Source organism: Humulus lupulus, chromosome 5 (genome assembly GCF_963169125.1).
Source record: "Humulus lupulus chromosome 5, drHumLupu1.1, whole genome shotgun sequence".
Classification (NCBI taxonomy): domain Eukaryota; kingdom Viridiplantae; phylum Streptophyta; class Magnoliopsida; order Rosales; family Cannabaceae; genus Humulus; species Humulus lupulus.
Window position 1 is genome coordinate 176,454,152 of NC_084797.1, and position 15,415 is coordinate 176,469,566.

Consider the following 15,415-nt stretch of genomic DNA (forward strand, 5'->3'; position numbering starts at 1 on the left):
TAATTGTAACCCTCTACACTAATAACATGAAAAGGACCCCAAATGTCTAAATGAACCAAATCAAAAGGATTAGAAGACATATTATTATGAGAAATGAAAGGTAATTTCCTTTATTTGGAAAAATGGCAGATATTACAATGTTTTTCACAGGGCTTTTGTACAGAAAAATCAAATGTTTTATTCAAGCTTTTGGTGATAAACATAGAGGGATGTCCCAAAGGTGTGTGCCATTGAGAAGCATCAAACACATTGTTACACAAAATGGGTTATTGAAAGTTATATGCAAGTGAGTTATCTTGCTGAAGGAGATAGAGATTGGTCGACTTGTTAGCTATCCCAAGTCTCAAAGTTTGAAGCAGGTGCTGGAGTGGAATCAGATGTGGATGCTCCTTTGTTCAATTGTTGGGTTAAGAGTTGGATTAAATGTTGGCATTGATCTGTCAAGAGAGTTAGATCGAGAACTTTGGGTGTGGTTGCATCGGTGGAAATGGTGTGGTTGACAGTAGCCTTGGAACTTTCTTGAGGCTTTTTGTGATCACCATATCCAGGAGGAAATCCGTGCAAGAAGAAGCTTTTGTCGATTAGATGACCAGGTCATTTGCAATGAGTGCAGAAAGGTCTTGGCTTCTTAGACCTTGGGGGTTGAGTGGTGCTTGTTGAAGTGGCAGCAGCAATCGCATAAATAGTGGTAGTGCTAAGAGTATGTTGCCTCTTTTCTTGAATGACCATGGAGAACACTTTTGATATGTTGGGGAGAGAATCTATCAAAAGAATTTGTGCACGAATAGGCTGATACGAGTCATTGAGCCCTGTTAAGAATTGTAAGACTTGATCAAGATTATAAAAATCATTGAGCTTTTCCATGGCACCATAAGTGCAAACAGCAGTGGGGTGGAACTCAGCAAATTCATCCCATAGAACTTTCAGTCTAGTGAAGTAGGTGTTGATGTCTTGATTTCTTTGTTTGAGGGCAGTAGCTAACTCCCTGAGTTGGAACATATGGGGACCATTACTATGGTTGAAACGATTAGATAAATCCTTCCATATAGCATCGATGGTATCTCTGAACATAACAATTTCAGCAATTTCTTTAGAAATAGAATGAAGAATCCAAGAGATTATCATGTTATTGCATCTAAGCCAAGCTGATAGGAGAGGATCATTGGGAGAAGGATGAGAGAGAGATAGCCATCAATGAAAGCCATCTTGTTCTTAGAAGCAAGAGAAACAGAGAAACCCATTTTCCATGACTGATAGTTGGGTCCAAGAAGAAGAGAAGAGGTGAGGATGTAGTTGGGATGATCAACAAAGGTCAAGAAATATGGAGTATCTTCAAGATTCAGGCATTCTCGGCTGGAAAACAGTCAAGAATAGAAGATCCCCATTAACAGTCTTCAAGAGATTCATGAGTTTGAGTTGGTCATTTAGATTGAACAAGGCGCTGAGGATTAGGAGAAGAAACAGGAAGGTCAGTGTTAGAATCAGGAGCACCAGCAGCAGAAATGGTTAGGTCGGGATTGGATGTGTCATTGGTGGTAATGGAGCTTCGAGTTCTCCGTCTGGCCATGGAGATGAGCGGAAGCAAGAAAGAGAAGGAGAAAGGAAAAGATTGGATTTAGGCTACTGTGTCTGATACCATATTTGAAGAAGCTTTGAGAAAAAATGACATATTATATTGTATTGTGTTATACCCAAAAATTGGAGATCAAGGACGTGGCAATAAATGTGACAAGTAGCAGTGCATGGTCAGTAAAATACACGTTAATAGTCAATAAATACATTGACTCCTCAGAGTTGTGATGAAGTGACCCGGTAGACTGACGAAGAATTTGGACTGCTTGAAAGATGTCATAGCCAAGCCAAGTGCACCTTGATGCTAGGAGGCTAAGGAAAATGCATCCTAGGAGGCTAAGGAAAATGCATCCAAGGAGAGCTAAGGAATTGCATCCGAGGAGAACTCAAGAAGGTAGTCCTAGGAGACCCCAAGGTGGATGTGGTCCTAGGAGACCCCAAGAGGGTGGTCCTAGGAGACCCCAAGGATTTGGTCCGAGGAGAAGTCCAAGGAGGATGCCTCGGACCTATCCGAGGTGAGATGCCAAGGAGGTTGCCTCGGACCTATCCGAGGTAAGATGCCAAGGAGGTGAGGTGAGATGCCTCGGATCACCTTGGTCCGAGGAGAAGCCAAGGAGATTGGTTCGAGGAGAAACATGGCATGCTAGAGGAGAGTGCCATGTTAGAGGAGAGAAGTGCATGTCCACCATGCACAAGTCCTACCACCATGCACGTTCGACCAGCACTTGCATGGGTGGTCAGTAGGAGATGGATCAACTAGCTAGAGGAGACTAAGTCAAGATTCCCAGAGACAACTTCAACAACATACACGGGAATCTCTCATTCTTCCCACAAATGGGGGGTTTGTTACATTTCGAATTTTGAATATTTCTTGTAATATAAATATAAGATGAATAATAAAATATCCCTATCGTAAGGGGATATCAGTTGAGGATCCCAGGCCTATAAATCGAGAGCTTATGGGATGAGAGAGAGGTTTTTCTTCTGCTTCTTCTTTCTAGAGAGAGAAAATTGGGTCTGAGTATTCTAGAGAGAGAAAGTGTTGAAATAAGAGAGAATTCTTGTATTTTTGTAATCTGTATTGAAGAAACTTAGTTGGCTCAGTCCATCTGATCTTGAGTACAGATATATATAAATCACAACTCTAAGTGGATTAGGCTATTACCGACAATCGGGGCTGAACCACTATAAAAATCTCTTGTGTATTCTTTATTTTCTTTATTAAACTGTCTGTTGTCGTTTACATTCTCTTGAAGGCTTGTCGTTATTGACGTTCTCACGTCGTTGGCTAAAAGGACAGTCAACATATTGAACCAGTTGAGTAAGTGTACATCAGAGGACCATATATAGGTCAAGTAAATAAGGTTCACCAAAGGTAAGAGAAGATTATATTACTAACATAATATTACATAACAGAAAGATTAACAAACAAGCAGAAAATAAATCCTAACTCTATTATTAATGGCCTTTCCTTTTGCAGAAGCAGTAGGAGCACCACCTTCAACCTGAATCAGTTTCTTTTTCCAACAGGTTGTCGGCAGCGAGACCAGAGAGGCGGGATTGCTTAGAAGCTTGCCGCTTGATGTCGGCAAGGTGGCGGTAGTGCGACTGCGTTTAGTCGGGGCAGTTTGTTTAGATAGAACATCAGCTTTGATACTTAAATAGGTTTTTTCCATTGATCATGATTTTTATTGCTTTGCATTCACGTAGTGGATGCCCAAGTATACTATGGTTGTAGCATAGGTCTTGTAATCGTTCATATTTGAAAGCAATGAGTGTTTTTGGTTCTCTATCTATTAGACCGACTTTGACAGCCCAAGGGAGGGGTTTAGAGATGTCTATGGATGTCCTCACTCTGATAGTTCTTCCCTAGGGATGGAAAAAAAAAACCCGGCAGATCGAGGCGAGTTAGAGCCCCGACCTGATGGGGCACCCCTGATCCGAATATAAGCGGGGCAAAAAGGGAGCAGGTTGAGATCCGACCCGACCCGCTAGCAATTGAAGCAGGTCGGATCACGACCTGACCCGGTTGTTGTTGTTTTTTTTTAAATAATTACTACCACTATTTAGGGTGATCCACGATCCAAATATATATAAATAAGACAAATTATATTTAAGAGAGATAGAAGAGAAAATTGATGTTTTGCTTTGAAGTATATTAAATTTTATTTTATTTTAGTATGCAAGACCATTTATGTAACGACCAAAAAAAAAATTGCTAATAAGGCTTAAGGGCCTTGATTAGTGTGCCAGGAGGACATAATTGGTATCTATGTGAATGAATGATTAGATGCATGGTTATGTGATAAGCATGCTTATATGATTATATGAATATATGAGATGCATGACTATGAGTATTAGTATGCATGTAGGCCCTGATTAGGTTATAAGGGTATAATTGTAATTTTGGCCTGTTGAGGGCATAAACATGATTATTTGTGATAAATTGTTGAGACCACATTATTATGTGGATATATTTGCAGTTTGAGACTCAAGGCAATCCTTGTGAGCGATTTAGCGAAAAAGTCACAGTGAGGATTTATACCTGGCTTGGGGGAGTCTGAGGGTATTTTTGGGAATCTGGGAAATATATTGGAGACTATTTGATACTGAGGAAAATAATTGGTGATTAGTTAGGTGTCGGGATGTAAGCGGTAATTATTAGGGACACTCGAGGAATTATCGGGAATTGGGAGTAATGACTGAAATGCCCTTAGGATGATTTAATATTTAGGTTTAAAATGGGAGGGCAAAGTAGTCATTTTGCTGGTTAAGAAGTGATAAGGATGTTTTCTGCTTTATGGCTTTAGTGGAAGCTGTAGAAAGTCTTAGAAATTAAAGGAAAGAAAAGAGAAGGAAAAACAGGGTATATGGTATATCTCTTTCTCTCTCTCGGTTGGGTCATCTCTTCACCATTTCTAGAGGAATTTGAAGTTGTTAATCCTGAGGGAGTCACAGCTAAGCTTTGGAACCTTGATCCTTGAAGAAGTTGTAGAGGGTTAGCTAGGATTAACCATCAAATTAAGGTAAGGCTTAAAGAGTTTAGTCTGAGTTTTTTCTGGTTTTGATGAGTTGTGCTTGAATTGAGATTTGGATGGGAATTCTAGGGAATTAAGCTTGAAGAATTGAGGAGCTAAAGGCTGGAAGGATACTAAGGGTAACCCAAGGTTGAATTCCCCACTTGAGGTAAGAATTATGAGCTTGAACACTTGAATTTCTGGGTTGTTCTAGTTTTCTGGTTGAGTTCTTGAGTCTTGGAGTCAAATCTTCTTTTCTTTATTTAAAGGTGCATGTGGCTAAGTTTTGGGTTGTTGGGCCATTTGGGGTGAGGTGTAGTGATTGGTAGGCTTGATTTGAAGTATAGTTGAGGTTTGGAAGGGTTCCAAGGGGTTTTGGTTCGAGGAAAAACGAAGGAAGAAAAACAAGGTGTTGCAGGTCTGTGACTAGCGCTGTAGCGCTAGCATTTGGGCGCTACAGCGCTAGGCTTGGGTGCTTAGGGCATTTTGGCTCTGGTTGTAGTGCCATAGCACCCACTTTAGGGCGTTGTAGCGCTACCCTGTTTCCAAAAGGGGATTTTTGGGTTATTTCTTAGGGTTTTTGCCCAGGGGCTCGGGGTTTGATTCCACCACTCCGTTTGGTGGAATTAGGGCTTCCCGAGGGCTCAGGATTGGTCCCGAGGCTAGGTTTTGGAATTGAAGTTTGGTGATGATTCTAATTTGTGGCTGTGACTAGGTGTACGCTAGGGCTCGGACGGGGTCGTGCTTGAAGGTCAATTTCGCTAGGAAAAGCTATCGGAATCTAAGGTAAGAAAACTGCACCCGGTTAGGTGGTTAAGTTGGGACTAAGTGTTCCCTATATTTGTATACATTACTGTATGATTGTGATATGTGATTGTACTAGGACTAGGAGTTCCCTATATTTGTATATAATGTCATGAGGTGGTATTACGCCACGGGGACATATGATAAACGGCATAAGAGTGCCGGAATCAATATTTGCGCACAGGGAGCGGCTCAGCCACTGGTAGCTGAGGACAGCTTATTAATCACTGAGCTCGGTTAAGCTGGCCAGAGTCAGTGGGTATAACACTGGGGGCGGCCTAAGTGAGCCGAAGACAGTGGGTTAAACAAAGGGTGCGACCTAAGGGCGCCGGCCCTGAGTATCATTTGATGGTTGTGATAAACTGTTGATTATGAATGTGATTATTGTTGTTAACCTGATGAATATGATATGTTGATTATCTGGATGACAAATTGTTAATTTGTCGTTTGTTATCATTGAATAAGTGAATTTTATGAATTGTTGAATATTTGGTCATGCTTATGAAGTATTTGATTATTGATATTGATCATGCTGCGATATTATGTTTTCTTGCTGGGCCTCGACTCACGGGTGCTACGTGGTGCAGGTAAAGGCAAGGATATGTTGGATCAACCATGAGTTGGAGAGCTCTGGGAGCGAGTTGTGCATTGTCAGCTTCTCGGCTACCACGGTCGAGGGTTTGTACAGGGATAGAAAGCTAAAATGTGTATTTTTCCATTAGAGTGGCCTGAGTTATTTACGACTTCAGGAATTTTTGTAAACGTGTCTTTTAAACCCTGTTTTGGGATCCCATGTACTAAACAAACATTTTATATGAAAATTATCTATTTATGACTAAAACCTTTTAATCTTTGCCTAATTATTGTTGGTTTTTATTGATCAAATCAGAGATTATGTGCAGCGGAACAACAATCAAATTGTCAGATTAATCCCATAAGATTTCTAGATCTACTTCTTCACACTCATATATATATTGAATCAAGGACAAGAATAGAAACATTACCTCAGGTCCTTCCTTGCTGCTATCTTTTCGTATGGCTGAATCCTTGAGATCTCACACCAAGATCTTCCAAAATGTTCTCAGTCACCCAAAGAACGAGTGTGGGCTCGCTATACAAATAATAGGCAATAACTATTTATTAGATATTCTCAACACATGAGATCTGATAAAGTTTGGACCTAGGTTTTGTGAAGAACAATGACCTTTGTTTTTGTCACTAATCTTTTTCTCTGAGAGAATCCTAGATATTTTTCTATCCCTGAAAACTTACGTTCTGTGAAAACTGATATCCAATATTTAATAATATCCAATATATTAAAATATTTGTTATTTTAAACAAATTCAAAATAACTGATCAGTTATCAGATTTTTGCTTAAATAATAATATTTAAATCAAATCAAAATATCTCATTATTTATTTAATATTTAAATAACTAAAATTGTGGAATCAAGAGACCAAGTCTCTCTCTTATGCGTGTAGCACAGTGCCTGTGCACTGCGCCACACGTGTACCACATGCATGTGCAGGCATGTGATTTTTCCCAATTTTATTATTATTTAAATACCAAAAATCCCAAAAAATAAATTAATTCAAAATTAATTATATTTTTGTTAAATCAAATAATTAATTAATTCTTAATTAATTAATTACACATAATTAATCAATAATTATGTTTGATACATAGAAAAATATTTTACTTATCACATAAGTCCTTTTTGCCCATTTTTGTATTTGCCTTTGACAGTGATTGTTTGAGCCATTTCGGGGACCATGGACCTATAACATTAAGCTCCAATAAATTGAAACTAAATAATTAAACTATTTAATTATAATAGTTAATTTATTAATTATGATATTACTCCACTATAAATTCAGAATTGCACTCTTTATGTTATAGATATACTTTTACAGAAATCTTTTTCTTAAGTCGTCCATTGATATAACCATCTTACGATAGTTCAACCCTCTAATTAATTAGTTCATAAATTAGAATGGAAGAATTATCATTTAACATTTCTAATTTACTTCTTATTCCTTAAGTACCATTAATTCACTAGTGAATAATTAATCTATAATCTAATTATAGATTTGAGCTCAAAATCATTCAGTTCCAGAATTAACCCTTAAGGGAACTAATATACGATCCGTTAGGAAAGATTAGATTCTGTATTGTTGATACATGTTCCCAGCCATCCATGATATTAAATCTCCAAAACAAAAGTCATTAGCCTCATTCTTTGAAGAGACCTTAACGAATGAATCAAAAGATTTAATAAACATGAACAGGAGTTCATGCACACTCAGGATTCAGGTTGATCTAAAAATGATCATCAGTTATGATATGAATTACAAGTCTTTATTGTTAAATGGTTTTTGGATAAAGACTTTAATTCACATCGGTCCTTGTCATATATAATCATATTATATAAAGCACATTTACCGAGATGTCTTACCACATCAATAATCTGAATCTAGATTATTTGTATCATAATGATACTCAGTAAACCGTACTTACAACTCCAATTAAAGAATTCCATAACTTTAATTTGTTGTTGTTGACTATTTTTATTCATTCATATGATCTTAATTCTCTCGTACTAATACAAGATCACATCCTCAATAATGAATATGGAATTTTTCTGATATTTACAAAATTATTCAAACAATAATTTAACAATCTAAATATAACAATAATAATAAACCCATCGTATTTATTTATTCACAGAAAAAACAAATGTCTTTACATGCTTTTAGGACACACTCCTAACAATCTCCCACTTGTACTTAAAGCAAGTGAGACATTTCTCTCAATCCCATATTACGTACATGACCCTCGAATTGCTTTGTTGGAAGCGTCTTCGTGAACGGGTCTGCGAGGTTGTGTTCTGATACGACTTCAGAATGGACACATCTCCTCTATGTACGATTTCTTTAACTAACTGGTATTTGCGCTCTATATGCTTTCCCCTCTTGTGGCTTCTTGGTTCTTTAGAATTGGTCACTGCTCCACTGTTGTCACAGTAAAGAACAAGTGGTTTCTCCAATTCTGGAACAACTTTCAGATCGGAGTAGAACCTTTTGAGTCACAGAGCCTCCATAGCTGCTTCACAAGCCGCTATATACTCGGCTTCCATGGTGGAGTCTGCAATGTTGGTTTGCTTAATGCTTCTCCAGACTAATGCTCCTCCTCCAACAATAAACACTGATCCAGAAGTCAATTTCTGACTATCTCTTTCTGATTGAAAATCAGAATCAGTGTAACCAGTGGGGTTCAGGTCTCCACCTGAATATACAAGCATATAATCTCTAGTATTTCTAAGATACTTGAGAATATTCTTCACTGCAATCCAATGACTCAATCCAGGATTGGATTGATAACGGCTGACTATCCCTACTGCATAACAAATGTCAGGTCTTGTACACTACATGGCGTACATTAGACTGCCTACTGCCGAGGCATAGGGATACTGTCTCATGTCTTCCTTTTCCTGAGGTGTTTTGAGACACTACTTCTTGGAAAGGAATACTCCAGATTGGGTTGGCATATCACCCTTATTGGAGTTTTGCTTATTAAAGCGTTGTAGCAGCTTATCAAAATAAGTTGCTTGAGACAGTGCCAAAGTTTTGTTCTGTCTATCTCTAAGAATCTTAATGCCCAGAACATACTTGGCTTCTCCCAAATCTTACATTTGGAATTGTTCTGCTAACCAGTTCTTTACATTTGATAATGTCTCTACATCATTCACAATGAGTAGGATATCATCAACATAAAGAACGAGGAATACTACTATATCATCTTTGATTTGTTTATAGACACGAAGATCGTCAACATTTTGTTCAACAACCAAATGTTTTTCTTGTGTCATCAAATCTAAGATTCCAAGATCTAGAAGCTTGTTTGAGTCCATGAATGGACCTAAGAAGCTTGCAAACCTTTTGCTCTTGATCTTTTAATTCGAACCCTTCTGGTTGAGACATGTAAATGGTTTTGTCAAGGCAACCATTCAGAAAAGCTGCTTTGACTTCCATTTTCCAAATCTCATAATCCATGCACACAGTTATGGACAAAAGTATACGAATGGATTTTAGCATGGCTAATGGAGAAAAGGTTTCTTCATAGTCAACCCATCTTACAGGAGAAAATGTTTCTTCATAGTCAACCTCTTCTTTTGTGTGTGTAACCTTTTGGCTACAAGCCTTGCTTTGAAAGTCTCTACTTTCCCATCTGCTCCTCTTTTCTTCTTGAATATCCACTTGCAACCAATGGATTTGATATTCTCAGGTGGATTTTCAAGAACCCAGACAGAATTGGAATACATCGATTCCATTTCTTGGTTCATGGCTTCTTGCCATTTTTTCTTGTCAGAATGATTCATTGCATCTTCCAATGTCAATGGATCGTCTTTGTTTGTGTCAAGCACAAGCATTTGAACTTCATGTTCATAGCGTGTGGATTACTTACTAACCCTCCCACTACAATGAAGTTCTCTACTATTCTGACTAGAACTAGTAGTTTCTTCTTGCCGTTTTTCATTGGTTATTGCTGGTGACTTTGCGACTTTATTTGAGACCATCTCCTCAGTACAATCTTACTGCGAGGTTTGTGGTTATTAACATAGCCATATACAAGAAAAGTTGCATTTGTCAATACAAATGTTTTATTTTCTTTGGACTATAGAAAACTCCACCACTAGTCTCTTTGGAATATCCCACAAACATACACACTTCATAGCGTGTTTCCAACTTCCCGGTCTTTCCTTTAAGCACGTGTGCACGACACCCCCAAATTCTAAAATGGTATAAACTAAGTTTACAACCATTCTATAATTCTATGGATGTCTTTTGGATAGACTTAGGTGGAACATCATTCAATGTGTATAAAACACATTGAATTGTATAGCCCCTGAATGACAGTGGTAATGATGAGAAACTCATCATTCATCTAACCATATCTAGTAACGTTCTTATTCCGACTTTCTGAAACATCATTTTACTGTGTCGTTTCAGATGTAGTGAGTTGGAATTGAATGCCATGCTCACGTTGATGGTTCTTGAATTCACAGTTCAAGTACTCTCTTCCTCGATCAGATCGAAGTGCTTTTTAGTGATTTACCTAATTTCTTTTTAGCCTTTGCTTGAAATTCTTTGGACTTTCCAAAAGTCTCAGATTTTCTTTGCATAAGTATAGGTAACCATATCTCGAATAATCGTCAATGAAAGTGACGAAATATTCACAACCTCCTCTTGCTTGTACATTAAGTGGATTGCAAAATCCATATGTATTAGCTGAAGTGGTCCTGTGGCTCTTGAACCTTTAGCTGAGAAAGGTCTCTTGGTCATTTTGCCTTCTAGACAGGATTTATAAACAGGGAGAGATCCAATAGATGGTTCTCTTAAAGATTATCTTTTACAAACCTATTTATTCTGTCTAGACCAATATGGTCCAATCTCAAGTGTCACAGATATGTTTCACTATCAGAATCAGTTTAATAGATCTAGGATTAGTTGTTTTTAAATAATTCAAAATTATAAAAATTTGTCATTCATTATAAGTATGTAAACTTTGTTTATCCCAAAGCATTTGCATAACAAATAAATAGATAATTTCTTTAAATAATAACTACTTTATTAATAAAAGAAATAAATGTTATGCAAAAATAGAAATAAGTTTCCAAACATTAATAATCAAAATTATTAACAATAAACTAAATTTCTAGACTGTAGTTTTCTTTGTTTAAAGAAATCTAAAATTTCTAAAACAAAATAAAGAAATTTAAATTGTTCAACTAACAATAAAATTACTAAATAAAATTACTACTCTCCAACTTCTCCAGCTCCTTACTCGCTACCAAAATCCTCATCAGCCTCTTCCTCCTTTTCAGGGTTCTGATTCTGCAAAAGGAAAGACAAAAGAAAAATAGTTTAGTGGCATATATTTTTGAATCTACTATCCAAAAATTTGAATCTGATATTCATTGTATTTGAATCTATTATTCAAAGTTGAAAAATATATGTAAATCTTATTTACCTTTTTCGTTTGATATAAACGACGACTCTCAGCATAGACTTCCTCCACATCTCATGGGCTGAGTCATAGTGTATATATTTTTCCTTTGTTTCGTCAGGCATGGTGGAAAGCATGCAATAACGTGCCATACGATCAGATTTCATCCAATCTGCATATTTTTCTTCTGCTTCATAGCTAGTAGCCAGAGGTGGTTCTGTTGGAGGTTTTTCACAGACAGTTGACATCATCTTCTTATAAGAAAAAATAGTCAACATGCCTCGAAACCAGTGTTTCATATTTCCATGTTCAAAAACCAAGGATTTGAGAAAGGCATCGGTGTGTGATTCACCAATAGACATTTTGCTGGTAATAAATAAGTACAAATTATTATTATTATATTTAGAAAAATAAATATCAAAGTTTCGGAAATTAAACGTGATGCATGAGCACAATTAAAACACATAAAATAAAGATTAATTTCCACGATAAAATTTTCTAACAATTAAAGTGCCGCCTTAGGGTCGGTCAAATTAATTTTAGAGAATTTATAAAACATTCTTATCTTTATTGTTTAATACTTAAAATAACTCTTTATTTTCTCTTTTAAACATTAAAGTACCGCTTAGTTTGGTCAAGTTATGATTATCCACTCTCAAGCTTAATCATAACTTTGTGAGTGTAACCCATTATTTCGGAGTTCATGACTTAACTTAGGACATGCCGCCTTAGGGTCGGTCAAGCCTAAAATACATCATTAGTTCCTATCTATGTAAGAAATATAACCTTGCTATTGATATGTCCAGACACCTTCCTTAGGGGGACGAAAACAAAGCCGTCGCGAGGCGCTATTCATATCTCACGGTGTTATATTAATAATGGAGACCATGGGTTATGTTTGAGATATCAACCCTCTCCCACTCACTATTTTGAAATAAGTGTTTTTAACCTAATTAATTCCAAATTAATTATAGTTTCTTTAAACTTTATGAACACAATTAAAATTGGAAAGAAAGCGAGTTTCTAGGTCCATGTCCAATTTTAAATTACCAATCATGTTCATCTAAACTTTACTAAAAAACACTTTTTAAAATAAAGTTGGTTTAAAGAAATTAAGTCATAAAGACTTAAATAAAATTGGTGTGAAATTTTACCAAGTTTTCAAAATAAAACTAAGTAATTTACATGCAATTGATTTCACAAAACAATTCATATAAACATATAGGACAATCCTAATAATCATGTTTCTACTAATGAGATGCATGATTATGATTGTGTGGGATTTTTATGTATGGCATACAATGCATGGACATGTTATCAATCACATTAACCACATGAAAATAATTATTTAAATAAATAAATAAACAATAAATGTTGAACCGGGTGCTTTTGGGTATTTCTAATTTTACAACCACTTTATAAAATTAAAATAAAATAAAATGCATTGATCTCCATCGGGCTTCTTTACTTTACTGTCGGTAGGATTTGTGGCATTGTTGGTCCAGAACAATAATAAAAAAACAATTTTCAAATTATTTTTTATTAATTAAAACAAACTTTTAAATAATCATTCTTTTTATTTTTCTTTTTAATTAAAACAACTTTTAATTAAAAACTGAAATGAATTTAAATCTGTTATTTTGAAAAAATAAATTTTAAATAAGATATTCAAAAAAAATTTGTTAAGACAACAAAAATATCTCATTGTTTAAATATCAAATTTCAAAAATAGGATATTTAAACATTTTAAAATTTTAAAAAAAATAATAGATTAATTTCAGAAAAAAAAAAAATTTATGGACTGTCGGCGGGGCCGCCGGGGCCAGACCGTACGGACATGTCCGTACAGCCGTCCGTACGGCGTCCATACGGAGTCCGTACGACACCGGGCAGTGGCTCGAAGGTTGGCCTCGGAGGTGCAGTGGCTGATTTCTGAATTCCAAGCTCCGTTCTGACTTTTGTGTGATCGGAATTACAATTTTATGGTGTCGAAAACCAAATAAAATTACATAAATCCTATGCCCTTTAATGGCTTACACAATGATCTAATCATAAACAAATCCTAACCCAAAAACACCATACAATTAACGATTCAACATTCCCACGCATTCAATCACATTAAGCCATCCATTCATAAATAAATGCATAAAATTAAACCCACACAGATTCAATATATATATATGTGAAGATGGCTTTGATACCATTTGTTGGTTTTTATTGATCAAATCAGAGATTATGCGCAGCGGAACAACAATCAAATTGTCAGATTAATCCCATAAGATTTCTAGATCTACTTCTTCACACTCATATATATATTGAATCAAGGACAAGAATAGAAACATTACCTCAGGTCCTTCCTTGCTGCTATCTTTTCGTATGGCTGAATCCTTGAGATCTCACACCAAGATCTTCCAAAATGTTCTCAGTCACCCAAAGAACGAGTGTGGGCTCGCTATACAAATAATAGGCAATAACTATTTATCAGATATTCTCAACACATGAGATCTGATAAAGTTTGGACCTAGGTTTTGTGAAGAACAATGACCTTTGTTTTTGTCACTGATCTTTTTCTCTGAGAGAATCCTAGATATTTTTCTATCCCTAAAAACTTACGTTCTGTGAAAACTGATATCCAATATTTAATAATATCCAATATATTAAAATATTTGTTATTTTAAACAAATTCAAAATAACTGATCAGTTATCAGATTTTTGCTTAAATAATAATATTTAAATCAAATCAAAATATCTCATTATTTATTTAATATTTAAATAACTAAAATTGCGGAATCAAGAGACCAAGTCTCTCTCTTATGCGTGTAGCACAGTGCTTGTGCACTGCGCCACACGTGTACCACATGCATGTGCAGGCATGTGATTTTTCCCAATTTTATTATTATTTAAATACCAAAAATCCCAAAAAATAAATTAATTCAAAATTAATTATATTTTTGTTAAATCAAATAATTAATTAATTCTTAATTAATTAATTACACATAATTAATCAATAATTATGTTTGATACATAGAAAAATATTTTACTTATCACATAAGTCCTTTTTGCCCATTTTTGTATTTGCCTTTGACAGTGATTGTTTGAGCCATTTCGGGGACCATGGACCTATAACATTAAGCTCCAATAAATTGAAACTAAATAATTAAACTATTTAATTATAATAGTTAATTTATTAATTATGATATTACTCCACTATAAATTCAGAATTGCACTCTTTATGTTATAGATATACTTTTACAGAAATATTTTTCTTAAGTCGTCCATTGATATAACCATCTTACGATAGTTCAACCCTCTAATTAATTAGTTCATAAATTAGAATGGAAGAATTACCATTTAACATTTCTAATTTACTTCTTATTCCTTAAGTACCATTAATTCACTAGTGAATAATTAATCTATAATCTAATTATAGATTTGAGCTCAAAATCATTCAGTTCCAAAATTAACCCTTAAGGGAACTAATATACGATCCGTTAGGAAAGATTAGATTCCGTATTGTTGATACATGTTCCCAGCCATCCATGATATTAAATCTCCAAAACAAAAGTCATTAGCCTCATTCTTTGAAGAGACCTTAACGAATGAATCAAAAGATTTAATAAACATGAACAGGAGTTCATGCACACTCAGGATTCAGGTTGATCTAAAAATGATCATCAGTTATGATATGAATTACAAGTCTTTATTGTTAAATGGTTTTTGGATAAAGACTTTAATTCACATCAGTCCTTGTCATATATAATCATATTATATAAAGCACATTTACCGAGATGTCTTACCACATCAATAATCCGAATCTAGATTATTTGTATCATAATGATACTCAGTAAACCGTACTTACAACTCCAATTAAAGAATTCCATAACTTTAATTTGTTGTTGTTGACTATTTTTATTCATTCATATGATCTTAATTCTCTCGTACTAATACAAGATCACATCCTCAATAATGAATATGGAATTTTTCTGATATTTACAAAATTATTCAAACAATAATT

At 35.3% G+C, this 15,415-nt stretch overlaps 1 protein-coding gene across 1 annotated transcript; it reads right to left on the reverse strand.

The window, feature by feature from the left end:
• Nucleotides 1-594: 594 nt before the first annotated feature.
• Nucleotides 595-1,125, reverse strand: LOC133779725 (uncharacterized). The gene has a single exon (XM_062219645.1). It carries the CDS (start codon nucleotides 1,123-1,125, stop codon nucleotides 595-597), a length of 531 nt encoding a protein of 176 aa, XP_062075629.1.
• Nucleotides 1,126-15,415: the final 14,290 nt, after the last annotated feature.